The sequence below is a fragment of the Saccopteryx leptura genome, chromosome 1, assembly GCF_036850995.1.
Source record: "Saccopteryx leptura isolate mSacLep1 chromosome 1, mSacLep1_pri_phased_curated, whole genome shotgun sequence".
Taxonomy (NCBI): Eukaryota; Metazoa; Chordata; class Mammalia; order Chiroptera; family Emballonuridae; genus Saccopteryx; species Saccopteryx leptura.
This window is the reverse complement of record NC_089503.1, coordinates 132,998,989-133,020,837: the sequence shown is the minus strand read 5'-3', so window position 1 is coordinate 133,020,837 and position 21,849 is coordinate 132,998,989. Positions and strand designations below refer to the sequence as shown.

General features: G+C 52.1%; 1 protein-coding gene across 2 annotated transcripts; it reads left to right on the top strand.

The window, feature by feature from the left end:
- Positions 1 to 4,039: 4,039 nt before the first annotated feature.
- SLC6A18 (solute carrier family 6 member 18) lies at positions 4,040 to 19,305 on the top strand. Of its 2 annotated transcripts, XM_066374957.1 has the most exons (12): positions 4,040 to 4,286; positions 6,850 to 6,990; positions 7,416 to 7,553; positions 8,165 to 8,346; positions 10,242 to 10,352; positions 11,273 to 11,385; positions 12,231 to 12,359; positions 13,688 to 13,844; positions 14,270 to 14,474; positions 14,856 to 15,015; positions 16,381 to 16,543; positions 17,880 to 19,299. In XM_066374957.1, the coding sequence occupies exons 1-12, from the start codon at positions 4,127 to 4,129 to the stop codon at positions 18,048 to 18,050; spliced, it is 1,830 nt and encodes a 609-aa protein (XP_066231054.1). In that variant the 5' UTR covers positions 4,040 to 4,126; the 3' UTR covers positions 18,051 to 19,299. The 2 variants fall into 2 exon arrangements, with proteins under 2 accessions (XP_066231054.1, XP_066231064.1); XM_066374967.1 differs by lacking the exon at positions 12,231 to 12,359 and having other exon boundaries at positions 17,880 to 19,305.
- The last annotated feature ends 2,544 nt before the right edge of the window (positions 19,306 to 21,849 follow it).

The following is a 21,849-nucleotide window of genomic DNA, read 5'->3' as shown; positions in this document are numbered from 1 at the left end:
GTATTGGGATGATAATCCTCGAATGACTGGGAAAAAGAAGCAACGAATTAACTCAACCTAGAAAAGCCAAGATGTGGCTCTTTTGAGGCCTAACTTGAGTTCTTGCATGCAAAATTGGAAATGCTGGCTCTAATATTGAATTAAGTAAAATAGTATTTCATTCCTGTATGCAAATACTCTGGGCATTGCTGCTTTAAAATGAGAATATGTAAGAAGCGCTCATTTAAACTTAAATAGAATGGAATTTTGAATCCTAAACTTGTTTCTTAGTCTGGATTCTGTAAAGTCTTGTCACACTAATTACTGTGCTCTGTGTTCTTCGACTTCAGAGTTAAGGGCCAAGTAGCAACTCAATTAAAATTAATCAGATTTTATTTATGTGTCATACTCGTGTCTTTGCACTGTCATTGTCTGGTTTGTATGTAAAACTGTACCCAGGTCTGTGAACCAGGAGAAATCAATTTCAGTTTGAGAGCCGTAGTCTGTCTCATCTGTCTGTCTGTCTGAAATTCTTACTCGTCTATGTGGAAAATAAATAAGTTAAAAATTCAAAGTGGGGAAGAGTACTCATCCCCTTCCAGACAATAAAACTCAGAAAGAAAAAAAAACAAAACCAGGCTATTTAAATATCTTAAAGCCTGTTCCCAGAGGTCTAAAACAACTGTTGTCATTCTGAGAATAGGGAATTAACGCCTCCGGACTATGCTGGACTGTGAGAATGGGAGGGTCTTGCCAGGACCTCAGTGTGAAGGAAACGAAGGGCACTTTTAAAGTCCAAGCTGAAGCTCAGGAGGCCTCCAAGGGCAAAGAAGAAGTTTTGCCTCCTCTGCAACGATTAATAATACTATAAATAGAAGTTATTCTGAATGTTATTGTTCTTTTTTAACCAGGTGGTCTAGAAAAGCATTTAATACTACTAGTTTAATTTAATTAATGCCTTTTAAAATTCTTAACAGAAAATATGTTTGTTTTGCCTGGGTTTACAAAAGGTTCTTGTAATCCAATATTTTTCCATGATAATAAAGTCATATAATGCCTATTTGAACATAAAAAAATAAAGTATATATGCTGAAATTTCTTTTACAGAGGGAAGAATAAGACAGTTAACAGTTAATAGTTCACAGAACAATAACAGTGGGAGGTCTCTTGGCTCCTGCTTTGGTGGGATGTATGGCCCTAGTGGAAAAAAAATTGCCACTCACATTTCAAAGGCATGTTATCAGGTGTATTATCTTAGATGCTGAGGACAACAAACAGGCTTGAGGAGAGGTGAGCATTGACCTTTGTTGAGAGGGAACACCTCCCTAGAAAATGACTGCCTGCCATAGACTGCTTTTGGCTAGAAGGGTTTGTCTAAATCAAACCCTTTAGACCATCCTGAGTGTTTACTTTGGGTCTCTAAGTTAGCAGGGCCATTGTGCAGGGCTTATCTGAGCTTATCATGGCCCTGTCTTTTATTTTTTCCACAGTTCATGAAAGTATCAATCTAAAATTGCTAATTACTGACAGTCCTCACTGAAAGTTAAGTGTTTTAGAAAGAGAATTCTAATCAATTGGAAAGAAATTGTATGGTTTTAATGATAGAAGGTATAAGATATGGAAATACCTTTGAAAGGAAAAAAATAAAGCAAGTTGACAAGGACAAGGAGGAGGAAAGGGAGAGAACAAATGCTTTAAATATAAAAAGCTGGGTCATTTTAAGAGAGAGTCCCAGAATGGGATAAAGAGAAAAACTTGTTTTCCCTCCTGGTGTTCGAGGATGAATAGTGGGGTCTGGGGCTCTTCCACTCCAACGGGTCCCACCCATGGCCCCTTGTGAATTTAGAGGTAGGATCAGTTTATTGGGAAAAGGTTTAATGGTCAGATTAGGACTAGGACTCCAAACTGAAAAGGGAGGGGGGCTCCAGGCCTCCCTCTATATAGTAGCCATCGCAGAAGTGAAGAATTTAAAACAAACCCTGGCAATAGAAACAAAATACCAAGATGTATATGCCTGGGTAGAATGGATCAAATATTCTATCAGCACCCGAAACAAAAGCAACTGTTATGCTTGTGCTACAGGAAGACTGGAGGCTCTGATAGTCCCATTTCCACGTAGGTGGTCCTCAGACCCTCATGGGATGAACTGCATGGTAGCCCTGTTCCAACGTGCCACTGCCTGGCAAAACAAGTCATGTTCGTAGTTATCACTGCTATTTCCCGAGGACAAAGGCCCTGTGGGTCAGCCCCCAAGGGCTATCAGAATGCCTATTCTTATGGTCAGTTTCTCTTTATGCCTCTCAAGGTGGGGGGACAATTTGACCTTTGTAGGAAATCCAACTCAATACAGTAAAAGATGACTATTCACAGGGGTGACAAACCAATCTGCCCTTATCATCCCCAGAGCTGATATCTGGTAATATTATGGGACAAAAATCTATAAGACTCTACTGGTCAACTAGGGTGGCATTTGCTCCCTAATATCCTGGCATTTGCTTCCCTTAACCACCGGTCAAGCCCGGCACAAAGTAAGCAAAACAAAAGAAGTGTCCTGAGTCCCAGCGGGTCATTCAATTGAGCTACATATATAAATGCTATTGGAATTCTGCAGGGTGTTCCAAATGAGTTCAAAACTTGCAATCAAATAGCTGGCGGATTTGAATGAACCTTATTCTAGTAGGTAACTATAAACAAGAATGTAAATTGGATAAACTATATATATTATAATCAACAAAATTTTGTCAATTACATTAGAAATGAGATTGAGGGAATAGCACAGCAACTTGGCCCTACCAGCCGAATGGCCTGGGAATATAAACTAGCTTTAGATATGGTGCTAGCAGAGAAGGGCGGGGTATGTGTTATGATTGGAACCCAATGTTGTACCTATATCCCCAATAACACAGTCCCAAATAGCCAAAGCCTTATATGGACTGACCATCCTAGCAGATGAGTTAGCTAAAGTCTCAGGCATAAATGACCCCATCACTGACTTAATGGAACAATGGCTCGGAAAATGGAAAGGATTAATGACCTCTGTATTTACCTCCCTGATAATTGTTATTGGAGTTGTGATTCTTATAGGATGTTGCATCATCCCATGTGCTCAAGGCCTAATTCAGAGACTGGCTGAGATGGCCACAACCAAGCAGAGCCCTCCCCCTTACACTAACCACATGCTAGTAATGAACACCTATCAAAGCCAATGTCTGCTCACCAAATTTGAAGAATGAAGACGTATAAAGAATAGGGGGGATTGAAGGAAATATGTAACTCAGATTCTTTTCTTCAACTGATTTCCCAACCCCCTTCATTGGGATTTCTCTGACCGGGGAGTAGAATGAGAAATAGCTAACTTGTTTACCAATCCCCCAGCCCCTATATCAGGTCATCCGACCATTCCTCAACCCCTTACCTAGTTAATGATATCCCCATCTCTCCCTTCCACCTTGGTGCGGCCATTTAAACTAGCCAATCGGGGAAAAAAATGAAATTGTACAGTCAACACTCCAGCCAATGGAGCAAGACCCAGCATCCTAGGGCCTGCGTTAGGGATAAAAACAGAATTTGCCCTCTGCCCGCGCACTTGCTGGCTGGCTTTCAACAGCGGCAGCACGCCCTTCTGCAGAAGGTATTCAAGTTGCCTTGCCGAGGTGTTTATCTCCACGAGTCTTGCTTAATTTCATCTCTAACACAGGTGTGGCTGTAGAAGGGGACAAGAGGGACCCTCTGGTGATGGACAGGTCCTGAATAGACATAAGATACTTGCAAGATTTGCCACTGGAGAAACTGGGCACATGGGCTCTCTGTAGTATTTCTTAGGCGATTAGCTCACAATTAAGAGTCAAGTGTGCCCTTGTCTTGGGGCCCTGCGTGTCCCCACAGGGAACAGAGGGACTGGTTGGAAACGGTTCGTTGGTGGTGGCACCTGAAAGTTGTCAGCACCAGGCAAACGAGGTGGGTTGGGGCTGGAGGAGCCATGGAAGGGACTGCGTGCCAGAGCCTGGGCCTGGCCTGAGTTATCAATTAACTGGCTCTGTGGTTTTCCTTTAAATAGCAAAAAATACACCTGAAGGGGAGACTGCTCCTGACTTCAAGTATCAGCAGAGGTTCAACAGTCGAGTCTTCAGGGTGCCGGAGACCAGGCATGGCGTGTGTCCCAGAACCGGACCCACTGGAAGACAGCAGCGGAGACGAGAGACCTAAGTGGGACAACAAGCTCCAGTATCTCCTGAGCTGTGTGGGGTTCGCCGTGGGCCTGGGCAATATCTGGAGGTTCCCGTACCTGTGCCAGAGCCACGGCGGAGGTGAGCCTGGGCCCGGGTCGCATCCTCGAACAGGAGAAGGGGACAACGGTCACATCTCACAATGGTTTGTCCCTGGTTTCTGTGCCGAGATGGGAGCTTTCCTCCTGAGATTTAGTGATACGCCATGACCCGGGGGGGAAAGCTTTCCCTGTGGAGTCCAGTCTGAGGGCATCGGAGCTCTTGAAACCCAAGCAAACCCTCCAAATGCTGCTTCTGCTCAGCCTCACCTTGAGGTTGCCTATGCGTGCCTTCGCCAGGCCTGTCCTTCCTTTGTGCTGTCAGGCTCCTTGCTCCCTTCGAGAGAGCTCCAGCTTCCAGCATCCCTAAGGCAGCTGGTCTCCATAGGAGCTGCGGGCTCTACAGGGAAACCCAGCAGTTAGTCATTTTATTGATGGTCAGAAGGACATGAACTAAAGCAGTCAGCCTGCTTCTTGCTCCATGCACTTGTCTCTCTTGAAGAAGCGCAAATGTGATTGTCACTTTCCACTCTCAGTGCTGGGGACATGAGGGCACAGACAGACATGAACTACCCTTGGCAGCTGTCATGGGTAGTCACCAAATTTGGTTCCTGGAGGTGATGGGCTGAGGACTTCCTAGCCTAGGCTCATTCTTCTCTGGGGTCCCATCGCCATCCTGACTTGGTGGCAGGTCAACTTGCCTTCACGGTTCCCTCTGCTCCTGTGAGAATTGAGGGCTCCCAGAGAGCCCCTCGTGGTGATCACCTGGCTCCGTGAGGTCTCTGGGGGAGAGGTGGGGAGTGTTTCCCTTGGGAAGTTGCTCTGGCCTCTCCCGCCTAGGAAACGAGGGACGAGGAGAAGTCTCTGCGCGGGGGAGCTCTCAGCCGTGTGTTCTGGTCAGGAGTCATCCTTCCCCTTTCCGAGGGCAAACCGGCGGCTGCCCTGGTGGTGATAGGTAGACAGAAGACAGGGCTGAGTCCCGTCAGGGAAAGAGGGAGGAAGGCTCTGCGGGAGCTTCGTGGCCCAACCTCTGCAGAGCGGAGCAGAGCAGACAAAAGCGCTATTTGACGCAGCTTCCCTGGTTAGGAGGACAATATCTCTTTAAAGTTCCCCCCTACCCTGATTATGAGAAGATTCATGGCATGTAGAAAAATTTAAAAACATAGGAAGAGAAATGTGTTGCCTCCAGAAATGTTAGAACCTTTATGGGAGTTTGGGGCAAGACAGCACCTTGAACCATGGGTCTCCTGATAATAAGCCCCCTGAAGGCCCCTTGGAAAGCTCACTCCCGGGCCCCTCTGTTGCCCTTTGGCCTTTTGCATCAGGAAAGAGGGCGATAGGGAAGGCAGACTGGACGCAAGGGTGGACATGCGGGTAGTTACTAATGTCTGTAAACGTTTCACCACCGCTAACTGGTTACCAGGTCCTGCTCCTGTGTGCCCAATGGTGTTGCACTAAGCTCCCTGAATCCTCATCACCACAGGCTGTGAGCTGAGACCACCTACCTGGGGGCTGGGGGTGGGGCTTGTGCTCCCTGAGGCACAATGCCTAGAGCAGTCCCTACTAAGCCATGGGCCTTTGTCCCTGTTTCTGAAATACTTCTTTAGGACCTATTTGCAGATGTGAAAGCACTTGGTGAAATGTCATAAAATATTTAAGTTTCTTTAATTCACACTTCTAAAAACACCCCTCATGTATATAAAGGTCCTTTTTGTCTCACTTTGACCACCACTGACTATTTTTTAAATGAGATGTAAGTGATAAGCAGATAATGTGTCACATTTTTCATTTGCACAAGCTCATTACACTGAGGGTGACTATTATTTTCTCTGCCATTGGTGATTGTTCAGCTTTGTAAACTTTCTCTTTAAATATAAGACTTAGGCAACATTGTAACAGAATTGAGTAGAACATGTAGAGACTGGCAGTGATTCTACACACGGACATCTCAAGCTCTGTGGGCAATGTCCCAGCCCAGCCACTCGGGGACCCGGTTCTCCTCCCCCGCAGTCTGGGGATGTCCACAGGGTCTGGAGGCACAAAGAGCCGGGGCAATGTCCCAGCCCAGCCACTCGGGGACCCGGTTCTCCTCCCCAGCAGTCTGGGGATGTCCACAGGGTCTGGGGGCACAAAGAGCCGGCCTTGTCCACAGGCCTCGCAGGGCAGGGCTGCAGGTCCCGACTGCCCTGGGTGCTGCGTGTGTGGGTTCTGTAGAAGACAGGGTCCTGGTCACACTGCTCAGCATCTGGGACCAAGAGTTTGTTTTGCTCCTTGCACTGCTTGGACAGTGAGGGACAGAGACAGGTCTCAGCCCAACTCGGGGAGCAGCTGGACAGACAATCTAAGGCATCAACATTCTCCAACATTCTGTGTGAGAGAGACAGCTCAGTGTCCTGGGATAGCTGGTGGCCAGGGGTCACGGGGTCTCAGTAGGAACAGAACAGCCCGCTTATTGATGAAACCACCTCTGAAGCACCGACGAGTTGGATGCAGCCAAGTGATGTAAAACACCAGCACTGGGCTTGACCTACGGTCTGCACCCTCAGGGAGGCCACGGTGTTTCTCCCGCCCTGTGCCACCTTCTGCTAACCATCACATCTTTTCAGGGGCCTTCCTCATCCCCTACTTCATCGCCCTGGCCCTTGAGGGGATCCCGCTGTTCCACATCGAGCTCGCCATTGGCCAGCGCCTGCGCAAAGGCAGCATCGGGGTATGGACGACCATCTCCCCCTACCTGGGCGGAGTCGGTATGCTGCCTTTCTGGGACCCCTGCCCAGCTGCTGGGGAGGGCCAGGGCTAGGGGCTGCAGTTTCGTGGGCATTGTGGGTTTGCTCATCACACCAGTACATGGTTTCCTTGAGGAAGAACTTGGGTGTAGGGTGTTGTGAGGGGTGAGCTCAGGTGCAAGAGGAGGAGGCAACAGGCTAGCCCCACAGAGCAGCAGCAGGCTGTCCGGTGTCCCAAGTCCTATGGGTCTGTGCACACGCTGAGCCAGCATGTCCTGGGAGCTTGTGGGCATGGGTGGGGGCAGGGTGAACAGGGAGTTGTAAAAATAATGTGTCGCCAGCCAAGAGATGCAGCCGGTGCAGCCAGGGGTGGGGGAGCAGAAATGGTGGAAGTTGAGCCAGGACAGCCTGGAACAGGGAGGTGGTGACTGTCACTGTGCCTGCAGGGCTGGGCGGCTTCACAGTCTCCTTCATAATCAGCCTCTACTACAACACTGTCCTGACCTGGGTGCTGTGGTACCTCCTCAACTCCTTCCAGCACCCGCTGCCCTGGAGCTCCTGCCCGCTGAACCTCAACCGGACAGGTAATGCCAAGGGCCGGGAAGTTCACGCTTTGTTTTCACTCCTAGCCCACACGGTTGCCCTGATATAGCACGTTAGATCCGATTCTCTTCACCTCGTGTCTCTGTCCTCTGCTGGACCCAGGGGCCCCCAGACACAGCCTGGCTTGTGGGCCTTGGAGCCATGCTCCTGCCAGCCCACGAGCGGTGAGCCAGGGGGTCGCTGCTTTGGCTGAATTAGGCCTTTAGGTCCAGACCTCAGCCTAGTGCTGGATCGGGCTAAATCTTGGTCATGTGAAAAACAGTTGTTTTCAGCAGTTTGCTCAGGAAGCTGCCTTTGCCCTCTTTCCCCTCCTGCCTAGGGCTAGTGTGAACTTATCTTTCGCTCATTCTGTACAAGGCTGGCCCTGGGTGCCCAACAGAGTGTGGGCCTGGAGGCTCCCTGTGTCTGCCCCATTGGCTGCGCCGGACCCCCTGGGCAGTGGAGGGCACTGGGCCTGTCTGGTGTGCCCAGCACGGCAGCAGCAGCGCCAGGACGAATTCTACACAGACTCGCCCCTAGGCTGAGGGTTTGCCATGCCCGAATCCTGCCTGAACCCCGTGGCCAGCCCATGGTGATACCTTCTGGTTCTCAGGGTTCGTGGAAGAGTGCCAGGGCAGCAGTCCCGTGAACTACTTCTGGTACCGGCAGACGCTGAACATCACGGCCGACATGGACCACAGCGGCTCCGTCCAATGGCAGCTGCTGGTCTGCTTGGCTGCCTGCTGGGCAGTCCTGTACCTGTGTGTCATCAGAGGCATCGAATCCACGGGGAAGGTGAGGGCCCATGGGGCAGACTTCACTCCCCTGCTCCCTGTAGCTGCTGAGGACCGCCCCTCCCCCACTGCTGTCCGTGTTTGCATCATGGTTTGGAGGCTCTGTTAGGAGGGGCATGAGTGTCAAAACTGTCCGGTCTCCTTGGAGAACTGATGCCTTTATCATTATGGAGTGACTGTCCCTATCCTAGCCATAGTCTTTACTCCGAAGTCGATTAAGGTACTAACACAGCCACATAGCCTTCTTTGACCATGTTGACATTGTATGTTCTTTCTATTCTTCTTCTTTTAACCTACTGGGGTCTCTGTTTAAAGTGTATTTCTTGTCGGCAGCATGCAGTTGGGTCTGCTTTTTCTTTCTAACCATTTTGATGACCCCACCTTTGTGTCGGCACTCAGGCTGCTCACGTTTGATGCGATGACTGAGCTGGGCGGTGTGAAGTCCGTCACTTGTGTTTGTTTTTTACATGTCAAATCTGTTTTTTGTTCCTGTTTCTCTCTTTTATGAATATTTTTTATGATCTCGCTCTGTGTGCTTTGTTGGCATATTGGGTATAACACTTCATTTTATCTTAGGGTTGAATTATAGGTTGTCACTCATCACGATCCGCCCTTGCGCAGCCTTGCATGTGATACCAGACCCTCCTAGCCTTACACCCCACCCCCTCCCTCCCAGCTTTGGTGCTGTAGTCATACAGGGTTGGGCTAAAGTAGGTTACAGTTGTTCGTGTGGAAAATAATCAATAATTAATAAACAACAATACAAGAATAAACTCTGTGTTTTGCATACTCACAACTGAAAATTTACTTTTGCCCCCACCCTGAACATTTATTTATAATACGTTATAAATGCCAAGTGCATTGCTAGCATTTGTGTTTTAAACAGTTATTTGATCATCTCTTAAGGGGACTTACATAATGAGGAAAAGCATACTGATAGTTTCCACACAGAAAGGCCAGGGAGCCTGCATCTCCCACTCGCAAGCATGGCTTCCGAAACACTCCCAGCTCAGGGGCTTCCTTCCCTCTCCCCTCTTGGTGCGAGAAGTCCGGCATCACACGTATCTATCTTTATAAATCACTGTGTGCAGTTCCCGGCACCTGTAGACCCCGGATACCCATCGTGGTGGTGCCGCTCTTGCGCAGATCCAAGTGTGCACCTGAGCGTTTCTCAGTGGGCATGTGGATGTCGCAGTTACTCACATGAGGGTCCTCGCGCTTGAGAGGACTGGAATTGCCGAGGAAGATCAGAGCGGCCATGAGGCCCAACAAGCCAGCCAGAGATGCCAGACAACCTGTTGTGAAAGTCCCTAAAGATGCACCCGGGTGGCCCCCAAAGTCAGTCTATATCTGAGGACTCAGTGGGGACAGTGAGAAAAGAGCACCCATTTTATTTTATTATTATTATTTTTAAGAACATCCATTTGAGACTTATTTTGTATAGATACCATGTATGCAGATCTCTACCCAAACCGGACTGAGAATGAGTGCCATGTAGGAGAGGGTGTGTGTGGGGGGTGTGGAACCCCAAGGCCCCTGAAAGTAGCCAGCGGGGTCTGGGGTGGGAAGAGGGTGTCAGTGAAGCGAGAGCCGAATGCTTGCAGTGTAGACAGAGGGAGGCTGCGGTCCAGAAGTCAGCGCCCACCTCAGCTGACTCACAGGCACAGACGCATACGTGAGTCCACGTGTGACCATCACAGGGAGGTCCAAAACCTCTGAGCTTGACCGGAGCCCACCCCCCCTGCCTCCACAGTGCCCTCCGTTCCAGCTGACCAGAATCCCAGATGAATGGTGGGATGCTGGCTGCTGTGGTTTTTCCCACATGCCTGCCTCGCTCAAGATATTTATGTGGAACAGGTACCAATGAAAAGTCTCACAGTCTGGTCTTTTTTTAAGGCAATTTACTTCACAGCCTTGTTCCCCTACCTGGTGCTGACCATCTTCCTTATCAGAGGACTCACCCTGCCTGGAGCGGCCCAAGGCTTAACCTACCTGTTCACTCCCAATGTAAGTGGATCTCAAATGGAAGTCCAGGAAACACCCAAATCGGGGCCACAGCCGAATCCAGCCCGGTTTGTCCCACCCGTTGGCCATGTTGGGTGAGGATGAAGGAGAGGGGAGCGTGGGCCTCAGGGAGGAAGTCAGGGTCAGAGTGGAGGGAGCAGGAGGAGGACATGGTTTGGGGCATGTGGACTTTGGTACTTGTGACATGTTGAGGGCCAGGGTTCAGGGGTGAGGCTGTCTGGGGACCCAGTACGCCATCCTTACTGTCCTGAACCACATGCCTCCAAAAGCCACATCCAGCTCCATGGTCCCACCAGGCAAGGAGCCTGAGACCCAGGCGCCTGCCCACCAGAGCCCACAACCCTTCTAAACCACTCCGTGCTCTCCAGACTCCAGTATTTCTTGGCAGATTCTGGGGCTCTACGGCACGTCCCAGTCTCCTGAGCAGTACCCTGCCACAGGGGAAGCGAGGGGATACCTGTGTGTGGAAGTGTGTTTGTCCAGAGCTCCCCGGCAACAGAAACACCTGGTGTTGTATGCAGGTGGGCTCCACCCTGGGCGACTTCAAGTCATTCAAGTATACCAAGTCTGAGAGGAGCAGATAAATACATCCAGGTTCAAGTTGCTCAGGCCCATTTCCCGGCCCTGAAGTCTACAGCCAAGTTCTCAGCACCTACGTGTCCTGTGTGGATAGGAGCTGTGGGTTATCTGACACGTCACAGGACAGGAGGCCGAGTTTGCTATATTAACTGTCCTTCCAAGCATGCTTGCTCATGCATGGTCTGCAACTGTCCTCGGGGCTTGACCAGGTGATACCACTCATGACAGCTGCCCCAGAGGAAGTCCTGGAAATTTTCTGGGACAGTAGGTGTGGGGGCCAGTGTGGTCTGTGTGAGGCACAAGGGGCGCCCTTCTCCCTCCAGATGCAGACTCTCCAGAGCCCTCGGGTGTGGCTGGACGCGGCCACCCAGATCTTCTTCTCTCTGTCTTTGGCCTTTGGGGGACACATTGCGTTGGCAAGTTACAATCCACCCAGGTAGGGCTGGGCTCAGGGTGGGTTCCTCCTGGCCGAGGAGCTGGGCCTGTAGGGGTACTCACTCAGCCTCTTTATGGACTTCCTGCCTGGGACAGATGGTGTGACCAAATGTGAACTTGAGACGAGACCAGATTCTGGGGATTCCAGCAATTACTGAGTCATCCCCTGAGGGCTGGAGGTCAGGTCTTCATGGCAGCCTTCCACAGGTTCCAGAGCCACCACTGGAAGAGAGCCTAGATAACCAAACCCAGGAACAAGGCTGTAACGGGGGTGGACACGGACCAACACGAACCACGTGTGTGGCGCATGTGGTCATAGAGCAGGAATGCCATGTGTGTCGCCTCTGTAGTCACTAAAGCAGACTCGGGCTTCTGCTCCGCAGGGAGCCACAACCACCATTTATGAGACCTGATACCCCCCCAACAACCATGGCATTGTAAACTATACAGTAAGAGTCCCTGTGACACCCATAAACCTAGTTCCTTGTGGTGTCAGTATTTCTACCCTTCAGAGTGGGCAGGGACAGAAGGTGGAGGGCCAGTGGAGCCCTGGGCTGTGTTGACAAGTTACTATCTCAACTTTCACCTTCAGAAGCTTGTGTGCAGTTAACCCACCTCTGTGGCCTGGAGTTGGAACCAGTGGGAGGGGCTGGTGAGGAGGGAGGGGCAGAGAGGGAGCCAAGGCTGTGCTGAGACCACCGGGAACGGTGTATATTTCTGGGTCATGTACGTGCAGGTCCCTGGTGCAGTGTGAGGGGGTGTCTGTTTGGGGGTGGTAAGGTAGCAGGCCCCCTCGGAGTTTCCCCCTGAGGGCCCTAACCATAACAATGCATTATACCTGCTCAGAAACAACTGTAAGAAGGACGCAGTGATCATCGCTCTGGTCAACAGCATGACCTCCCTCTATGCCTCCATTGCTGTTTTTTCTGTCCTGGGTTTCAATGCGGCCAATGACCACGGGCGCTGCTTGGATAGGTGAGCAAGCACCCTGGGGCCAGCAGAGGGGACCTGCTACACTAAGGGCCCTACTCAATAACCTTCTATTTCCTTAGGGGAGGAGGGCAGAGAGTTTCCCCTAAAGGGTGTGTCCACCCGGAAGCTAGAATGAGACCTGATTTGAAAATAAGGTATTTGCAGGTAGTGTTGGTTAAGAGGAGGTCATACTGGATAGGGTGGCCCAAATCCATGAGAGTGTCCTTATACCAGACAGGAAGGGACTCACATACACAGAGGGAGGCCATGTGATAAGGGGCAGAGGCTGGAGTGACACGGCCTCAAGCCTGGGAAGGCCTCGAGCACCAGGAGCTGGGAGAGTTAGGAAGAACCCAGCCTGAGAGCCCCAGAGGTGGTCCAGCCATGTCCATGGTGCTGCCATGACACCTGCTCTAATGTGCTGGGCCGAGCCCGCAGAGGGAGGAAGAAGGCAGACGGTGCTCCCCGGATATAGTGGCATGTCCTGAGGGGCTGTGGGTCTGTGCCCTGGTGAGCAACATAATCCCTCCTTGGCTCTTCTAGCCCCTTCCACTGAGATGCCTGCTGAACACTTGTTGATTCATTAACTGCACTGGAAGTCAGCTCAATGAGCTTCCTGGGTGGTGTGTCCTGATCTCACTGAACTTAGGGACAGTCTGTACTACACATGGGGGACATTTTACACAGCAAAATCACCACCAAAAAGCACAAAGAACGTAAAAACTGTGTCCCTAACTGGACTGTAAGAAGGACACTGTCCACCTCGGCAGGAAGGTGCCCTCTGGACGTGTCCTCAATAACCACAGAAGAGCCATGGGTGTTGATTTTGAGATTACAAATAAATTTAGCAAATAGATGAACTTGCAAAAAAGAAACACCTGTGATGTGAGTTTGAGCCTGGATCCCTGGAGACGGAGTGAAGCTCCCCGACTGTGAGACTGGTGGAGCAGAGCTTGGGCCCACCCTCCCCAGAGCCCTTGGGGAGTGCCGTGCTCAGTGTCCACTGGGGACCCACAGGTCGAGGAGGCAAGAATGCTGCCACTGCAGCTGCCCTGACCCAGTGCTGCCCACAGGGGAGTGTCCCCTCCAAGCCTGGGGCCCCATTTGGGGCTTAGAACAGCCTTCCTCCCTTCAGTGTGCCTGAAGTAAATAAGCACCCCGCCTGTCCACAGCACCCCACCCCCACCACAGGTATTCTTGAGACCGCACGGGACGTGGGAGGCCTGATCCTCACTGAGGTTCTTGTGGTCCTTTCTGGGCATTTCTGGCCAGGTGTGCTTGTGAGTGCTGGGGCCCCGCTGAGCGTTTACTCGGCCTCTCTGTCCCTGCAGGAACATCCTCAGCCTCACCAATGAGTTTGATTTCCCTGACCAGAGCATCTCCAGGGATGACTATGTTGCTGTCCTCACACACCTGAATGCCACCCAGCCTGAGAAGGTGGCCAGGCTGCACCTGGAGTCTTGCCATCTACAAGACTTTCTGGATAAGGTACTGAGGGGCCTGGCCTTGTTGCAGATGGCTGGCCAGGGGAGTGGGCATCACTGATTGTGGTGGGAGTTGGGCAGTTACATACAGGGTCAGCTGACTCTTGGGGACCAGGGCGGCAGTCTATGATGGGCAGTCAGAAGGCAGGTCCTCAGGGCAGCGGTCTGATGGGTGACTGAACCCAAGGCCCTGGGCCCCACATCACGTGTTGGCTGCAGGCTATTAAAGGGAACAAGGTTCCTTTCCCTCAGAGGTGCCCCTGGGTCGTCCTGGCACAGCCCAGGTAGAGCAAGACCACCACCCCAGCCCTGAGGCCAGGCTGGGTGTCAGTGTGCACATGTGTCACAATGCAGGACGCGGTGTGTGTGTGTCACAGCCTGGGTGCCCCATGCACACGTGTCCTAGCGTGGGCTGTATGTGTCTTGCAGAGCGCCTCAGGCACGGGCCTAGCCTTCATCATCTTCGCGGAGGCCATCCTGCACATGCCGGGAGCGCCGGTGTGGGCCGTGCTCTTCTTCGTGATGCTGTTCACCTTGGGGCTGTCATCCATGTTCGGGTACATGGAGAGTATCATCACACCACTCCTGGATATGAAGGTTCTCCCAAAATGGGTTCCCAAGGAGGTCTTGACTGGTGAGTGTCCTTCCTGACCTCCTGCCTCCCAGTTCTCATTCCACTCCCACCCGTTATCCAGACACCCTCTTCCCTGAGGGCTTGAGGGCCGTGTCACGGTCCCCATGGAGCACTGGGTCAGTCTTGTCGCCTCTCAGGGTTGGTTCCAGTGGCCCTGAGCTAAGCTGCCGCCCCCGAGGGCCATCATGGGAAGTGGAGGGTCAGTGGGGCCGGGAGCAGGGATTCCCTCCCACACTGCCCGCGACGCCAATCCCAGCATCTTCCTGCCCTCGTGGCACAGTTTGGGAGTTGGTGGAGGCAAGCAGATGCAGAGAAGGTGTGAGGCCCTGGGTGGGCAACAGCCAGGGCGACTTGCTCAGATGCGAATGTCCGTGCCCACAGGGGCGGTCTGCCTGGTCTGCTTCCTCTTGTCAACCTGCTTCACGCTGCAGTCTGGGAGCTACTGGCTCGAGGTTTTTGACAACCACGTGGCTTCCCTGAACCTGATCATCTTCGCCTTTTTTGAGGTGGCCGGTGTCATCTATGTTTACGGGTTGGAACGGTGAGTCCTGTTTCCCTCGGCATCAGCTGGGGCTGGTGTCCCGCCCCTCTGCTCCCAGCATCCCTTGTATACACTGCCCGGGCTCGTGGCAGCCAGTCTCCAGGGCAGCGACAGGGATGACACAGAATCATCTGAGGCCCCTCCCAAAACATACCCGACAGTGGCTGTCAGGGGTCCACAGGAGCTCCCACAGGACCTGCCCACCTGGCTGTACCAGCCTCCTAGCCTGTGGGGAGGCAAGCAACAAACTGGCCAGTCTCCAGCCATATGGGACAGACTTCAAGTTGATGGGTAGTAGACACTATGGCACCAGGAGGTTCGCCCTGCCCCAGTGCCCTCCTGGAGGCCTCCAAGAAGGCTCAGCACTGGTCCTGCTCATTCCCACCTGGGATGGGCCTGCTGCATACTTGTCACTCACATCTTCACTCACCCCTGTCACTCATACCTGCATTCACCCTTGTCACTCACACTTGCATTCACACCCCTGACTACAGTCTTGCCCAAGTGGCCCTAGATGTGCTCTCTGTTCTTGGTTCCAAGGGGTCCTGGAAGTCACTAAATTCAGGGCCCCCCTCCCTGCTCTATGGGCATGGGGGCCAGTGTGCTTGTCCCGAGGTGAGACACTGCCCATCTGGAGAGAGGGGCAGCTATCCGGTGAGGGCCTGACCTGGTGATGTGGGACAAACAGTGAACTCTGGACTCCAACCAGCCGTGGGTCTCAGGAGACACTCAGAGACCATCTGGAGTGGAGCTGGGTTAAAGGGAGCAAGCAGAGGAAGGGCCACAGGGTGGGTCCTGCCTTTCTGCTGGCTCCTAGAGACAGCTGCTGCACATCCTGGGTCAACTCTGTCCAGATCTCTGGGCGCAGGGTGGCTCACAGGTGGCTTCTCCACCCTGAGCACTGAGGGCACCGGTCAAGTACCAGCTTCCTTCCCACAGCTGGGCTGGCAGGGGCTTTGCTGCTTCTCACCCAGCTGTTGAGCTTCCCAGGGATGAATGCCACAGTTCCTGTCTAGTGGTACCTCACCCAGGGGCTGGGCTAGGGACTGGGCTGACCTCCTCTTTGCTGTCTGGCAGGGGCCAGCAGCCCCGGGATCATGCCCTTCCCAGACCTCTCACTTGACTGGACTGATCTGCTTGCTCGGGCTTTTGCCACATATCAATGGGAGGTTGAGTCCTCATCAAGATCTGAGAAGGCTATCATCTGGTGGCTTCTCAGGAAGACATGAGGGCAAAGGACAAAGTGGAGTTGGGAGGGCAGCCCCCATAGGTCACATCTGGGTGGCAGTGGAGGAAGCTGCTGGCTGTGTGTGGGCTTGCAGACATGGGGCCGGGTAGGAGAACCTAAGCCCAATGTCCCAGCAGGTTCTGTGACGATATAGCATGGATGACTGGGAAGCAGCCTGGACTCTACTGGCGGGTGACCTGGAAAGTCGTCAGCCCCCTGCTGCTGCTGACCATCTTCGTGGCTTACATCATCTTCTTGGCCCGGACAACGCTGAGCTATAAGGCCTGGAACCCCCAATATGTAGGTCCTTCAGATGGGGAACCAGGGCCCTGGGGTCTACCTTGGGCTTGGTCTGACCTGATGTTATCCAGGGCCCAGATGACTTTCATGGTGGAGACTTGTACTCTCAGTGGGCCGCCTTTGCTGTGTGACCCAAGGCGATGGGATCTCAAGAGTTCCCTGGGTCACTAGAGACGACTGCAGCAGCTCAGACAACCTTGACCAGTGGTAGAAAGATGACAGTTTCTAGACTCTGGTGACATCACGGGTCTCTGTAGCCCTGCACACATAGATGTGGCCTTTTAGCTGCACTTCCCAAGCCTATGGCTTGTGTCACTGAACTGCCACCAAGGCCAGTAAAGGGCTAAGCCATGTGGCCTAGATAACTTGCCACTCTGTCTAGTAGCTCTGAACCTCACTGTGCCTGTGGGGAGTGTGGAAGTACTGGTAATTCCATTTTAAATTCCCCTTAGAAAGCGGAGATGCCTAAGACATCCAGGGCAGGAGAAGAGGAAAGGGTACTACCGTATTTCCCCATGTATAAGATGCTCCCATGTATAAGACGCACCTTAATTTGGGGGCCCGAAATTTGGAAAAAAAAATGTATCACATAAAGTTATTGAACTCAAGTTTTATTCATCATAGAATTCATAAAACTCTCATTTATTAGCTTGTTCTCATCTGTGTCTGATGATGAATCACTGTCTTCAACAATGAGTACAAAAACAAGTGCAGAATACAAGTTAAAAAAGTCTACAACCACTATATAAGACGCATCAAGTTTTTAGACCCCAAATTTTTTGAAAAAAAAAGGTGTGTCTTATACATGGGGAAATATGTTATGCTTCTTAAAGAATTTTCATGCACATTTTACTGTTAGATTCACACAGAAGTGCCTTGTGAACCTTGAAAGAAGGCCCTGAGGTCAGTGTGTGATCTCACCCCCCAATAGAGGGGAAAGAAAGGGGTCACAAGGTCCCAGTGTGTCAGGCCGAGGCAAACTCGGGAGTGTGGGCTCCCTCAGGGTGGTCAGGGCAACTCTTTCCAAAACATGACCCCCTAGGTTCTAGGCCTATCTCTCAGAGCCCAGTCCCCACAAGAGGCTCAGCTCACACCCTGAAACTTCAGCTCCCTGTACCCTCACTGCTGAGGGAGCAGCCCCCGGCTGTGTGTCTTTTCCATTCATCCATCTGCAAGGAAGCAACCTGTTGCTTCAAAAAGAGATGGGGTGAAGCTGCCCACACACTCCATGTACACTTGGTTGAGGGTCAGTCTCACTCTGTCCAGCGTAGTGAAGTGGGAGTGACGGTATCCCTGTCCCCAAACACTCACCTTGTGGCCTTGTGTGTCTTTGCAGAAGCAGTTCCCCTTGCGGGAGGAGAAGTCCTACCCAGGCTGGGTGAAGGCCGTCTGTGGGCTCCTGTCTTTCCTGCCTTTACTGTGGATCCCAGGGGTTGCACTTGCCCAGCTGTTCGCGCGGCGCAGACGGAAGCAAGAGAACACGTGGCAGGACGTGCGCCTCGCCTGAAGCTGTGGGACAGTGCGGTCTGCTGAGGACAGGGAGGGCCCAGCCTGCATGTTCCTCACTCACAGATCACCCAGCCCCATTATACTCACCCCAACCCTGTGACCTTTGGTTGTTGCTTCCAGAAACCCTCACGCCTTCCAGCCCAGCTCAGTGCACAGCCCACAGTCCGTGTCACATCCATGTTGTTCTCCAGACAGGAGACAGCCAGCATCTGGCTTCTGGGGCCCTGCATGAAACCATCTGGGTGGTCATAGCTGCTCTTGGCAAATCCATGGGTAAAACTGTAGGGGGTTCCACTGCTAAGTAGGCCAGCAGAGGGGTCTCTGAGAAGGCCACACCCACACCTTTTGTAGTGGGGTCTTGTACCCCACAAGTTGCGGGAATTGCAGGTCTGATCTCCAAGGAGAAGTGAACGGGCCCTGGCCCGCAGCAGCCCCTGTACCTAGTGCACTTGGATCATGGGGAGGGTCTGCTGTGCCCACATAGGGGAAGGGGAACTGTGCAGGCAGCAGGAACACGGTGAGGTGGGAAGCTGATGTGGAGAACTGTCCAGGGGAACCCCTGGCCATACTAGGACCCAAGGGTTGGCTGGCTTCTCCTGAAGTTATACCAGAAACACTGACATTTGTTCTTTTAAACATTTTCAAAGACTTAAATGTGTGTCAAGAATGTACAGAAAGCCGATTATCATTCAGGTCCCTACAGTCTCAGAGGAACTAACTATATTACTCACTCACTCCCTGTTGTCCTCAGTCACTCCTCCATCCATGTACCAAGCCCTCCTGCAGCCAACAGCCAGGATCTGCCTCTTCTAGAGCCCTTGGGAGAGTGCCCTCCCCAACTTTCCAAGTGCCACCTACGCTCCCTCCCTCCTTCCCTTCCTCTCTTCTTCCCTCTTTCCTCCTCCACCAGCATGGAGCCAGGGATCAGGTCTGAGGCACTGAGCCATAACATACACACAGGCCTAGCTCGGACCTGCCACCCTGAGACCATTACTGTACTTCCCCATGTATATAAGATGCACCTTAATTTTGGGGCCCGAAATTTGAAAAAAAAAAGTATTACATAAATTATTGAACTCAAGTTTTATTCATCATAAAATTTATACAACTCCTCATCAATGTCAAAACTCCCACCCATTAGCTTGCCCTCATCTGTGTCTGATGACGAATCACTGTCTTCAACAATGAGCGCAAAAAAGCAGGAAATGCAAGTAAAAAAATCTGCAACCACCGTATAAGATGTACCCAGTTTTTAGACACCAGATTTTTTTTTTAATGCGTCTTATACATGGGGAAATACGGTATGTCCTTGACTACGTGCTGCTACAGCCCCAGTGAACACCCAGGGCAGGCCTTTCCAGGCACTTTTCAAATCAGTTCCCAGTAGGGTTAACGCTGTCCAGGGTGCTGAAAAACCCAGCTGACTAGTATTATGGGAGGTTATAAACAGCCCATCCTAGGCCTGCTGTTTGGAGCCTTCTGTGCACACAACAAGCCCAGACCTGGGCAAACAGAGCATGCACTACTGCTGCCTAAGAGCGGCTGAGTGTTAAAATGGACTGAACTCAAGCGTGCCCCAAAGTGTGTGCTAAGCCTCACAGTTGGGCAAGTCCCCCACCCCATGCTGTGACCCTGACCCCTTCTTCTGTCAAAAGGCCAGCAATGGCCAGCGAGTCTTTCTTATATGGTGTTTCTCTGACACACTGTCTCTTCAGCCTTTTGGAGAACCAACTATCACCCTGGTTCTACTAGACAATTCAGAATCATCTCCCATTTTTAGCGAGTTGATTAGTTACCAAATTTCACATGCAGGTTTTGGGATTAGGGCATGGGTGCCTTTGGGGGATCATTACAGTGCCTGGGGGTTCTGAGCCCACCAAGGTTTGGGAGCCCTCTGCTCCACAGCGTCCTGCACAGCCCGGAGCTGAGCACATGTGCAAGGTTGAGGGAGGGGCAGGATCGTGGGACTGGGGCTAACCACTCAGCACTTTGAGCACTGGCGGCATCATCTGCTTCCACTCTGGTTTCCTTGTTACTCCTATTCATAACTTGACCCACTTGCTCCTTACACATCTGCGGGATGCAGGAGCAAACGGGCTCCTGTTCATGCAGTGTAGATTTAGGCAAGATCCAAATTCTCCAGTTTTTCCTGTTCACTTAAATTATTTTTGTTGTTATTTTCACATGTCATCTGAGTGTTGGCAGATTGCAAGTGGTTTTAAAAAAGAGGTCAATCAGAAATTCTTAGTGAGCGAAGCCTGACCAGAGCCGGCTCCCATCTCAAGGGTTTGACGTTTGGGTAGATGCATGTGACCCTGAGTTAAACTGTCACAGAATGCATTATCTAGAGAACAAGATTCTGGAGCTTCTCAAAAATGAATAACAGTGGTGGCCGACCTCCTGGGCCCAGTCAGCTACGGAAATGCCAGGAATGCCCAGGGTGCCGTGAGCCCGTGTAGCCAAGGCAGGTCAGCTCAGTCCTGGTTGTGTCCCGTCCTACCTGCCCTGTCTTACACCCTGTGCAGCAGGCCAGTCCCTCCCCCCATGTATGACAGTGAGGGCACTGCAGGCTGACCCTCAGGGTGGGGCTCACCCTCTCACTGCTCTTCTCTCCTGGGCATTTACGACACACTTAGTGGACTTGGGTCTGCCATAAATGCATAGCCAGGTCACTTGAGCACTCTCCGCAGCAGCAGTAAACAAGGCAATATCCATAAACTCCAACAACAGCGTGCACTCAACCCCTACCAAGGTACACCCAATGGCACCTGTCACGTTTTGTGGCCTCATCAGGGACATCCGGAAGGAAGAAGCCTCAAAATTGCTCACCACTCCACCCCAGGGGACAGGGCAGAGTGCCAAATTCCCTGGTGGAGACTGTTTCTTACGATGACACCTGCTTTGGGCTGTCCCCTCCTGTCCTTTGCGTAATCCTCCCAGCTGTCTGTTCGAGGATGTTTTCCCCGCTCCCTGCATAGCCCACCAGTGCACAGCATGGCCTCCCATGGTAGTCCAGAAGGGCATGTTACGGGTCTCACTCCGGAGGGGTCATTCTCACAAAGATGAGGGCATATCTCCAGCTCCTTGTCCTGACAACACCTGCAGCTCTGTGGACTAGCCTTCTCTCACTGGGGCTCCCCACAGGGACTGGAGGCAGGTGGACACAGAAGGTAGGGATCTGATCAGGGATGTGGGGGATGGAGGCTCCGGTGAAGTTACTGTGAGGATGGCCCCTCCTTCCCATTAGCAAGACTCCAGGTTGTCCGTCTGCAGACAACCCCTCTAGGGCTCCCAGTCGCTTCTTCTGGGTGGCATGCGTCACCTGTGTCTCCCATAACCTCACCCTCCACACATCTCCAAACTCCTGACCCTGACCATAGTTCAAATGAACTTGTCTGCTCCCCAGACCACTGCATAGGAGAACCCTAAGACCAGCCCCCAACCTCCCAGTCTCCCCGGCAGTGGTTCTGTGTGGGGTCTCCCCCTCACCAGCCAGAAACATTGGGAACCAACAGCAGTCCCACCCCAAGTATGTGTGGCTCGAACTCCAGGGAACCCGAAGCTCAGGTTGAAATCTGTCGTCTCACAAGCTCCCAGGTCACCTCCAAACAGAGCCAGTGCAGTCAGCTGTAGATCAAGGTGGGTGCTGGGCGGGGCCTTGCCCCCCACTGTCCTGCTGCACCCGCCCCATGGGAGTACCCCTTCCCGTCTACTTACCTCCTACCTCTTCCCGCCACATCCCCACCCCAGGAAGCCCCCTCAGGCCCCCACCGAACCAAGGGCCACACACATCGACA

Bases quoted from the DNA above. Each gene is read 5' to 3' on its own strand.
- SLC6A18 (XM_066374957.1), top strand. From the start codon at position 4,127: ATGGCGTGTGTCCCAGAACCGGACCCACTGGAAGACAGCAGCGGAGAC. The intron at 6,991-7,415 runs GTATGCTGCCTT...CTGTGCCTGCAG, and splicing joins CCCCTACCTGGGCGGAGTCG to GGCTGGGCGGCTTCACAGTC. The intron at 13,845-14,269 runs GTACTGAGGGGC...TGTGTCTTGCAG, and splicing joins TACAAGACTTTCTGGATAAG to AGCGCCTCAGGCACGGGCCT.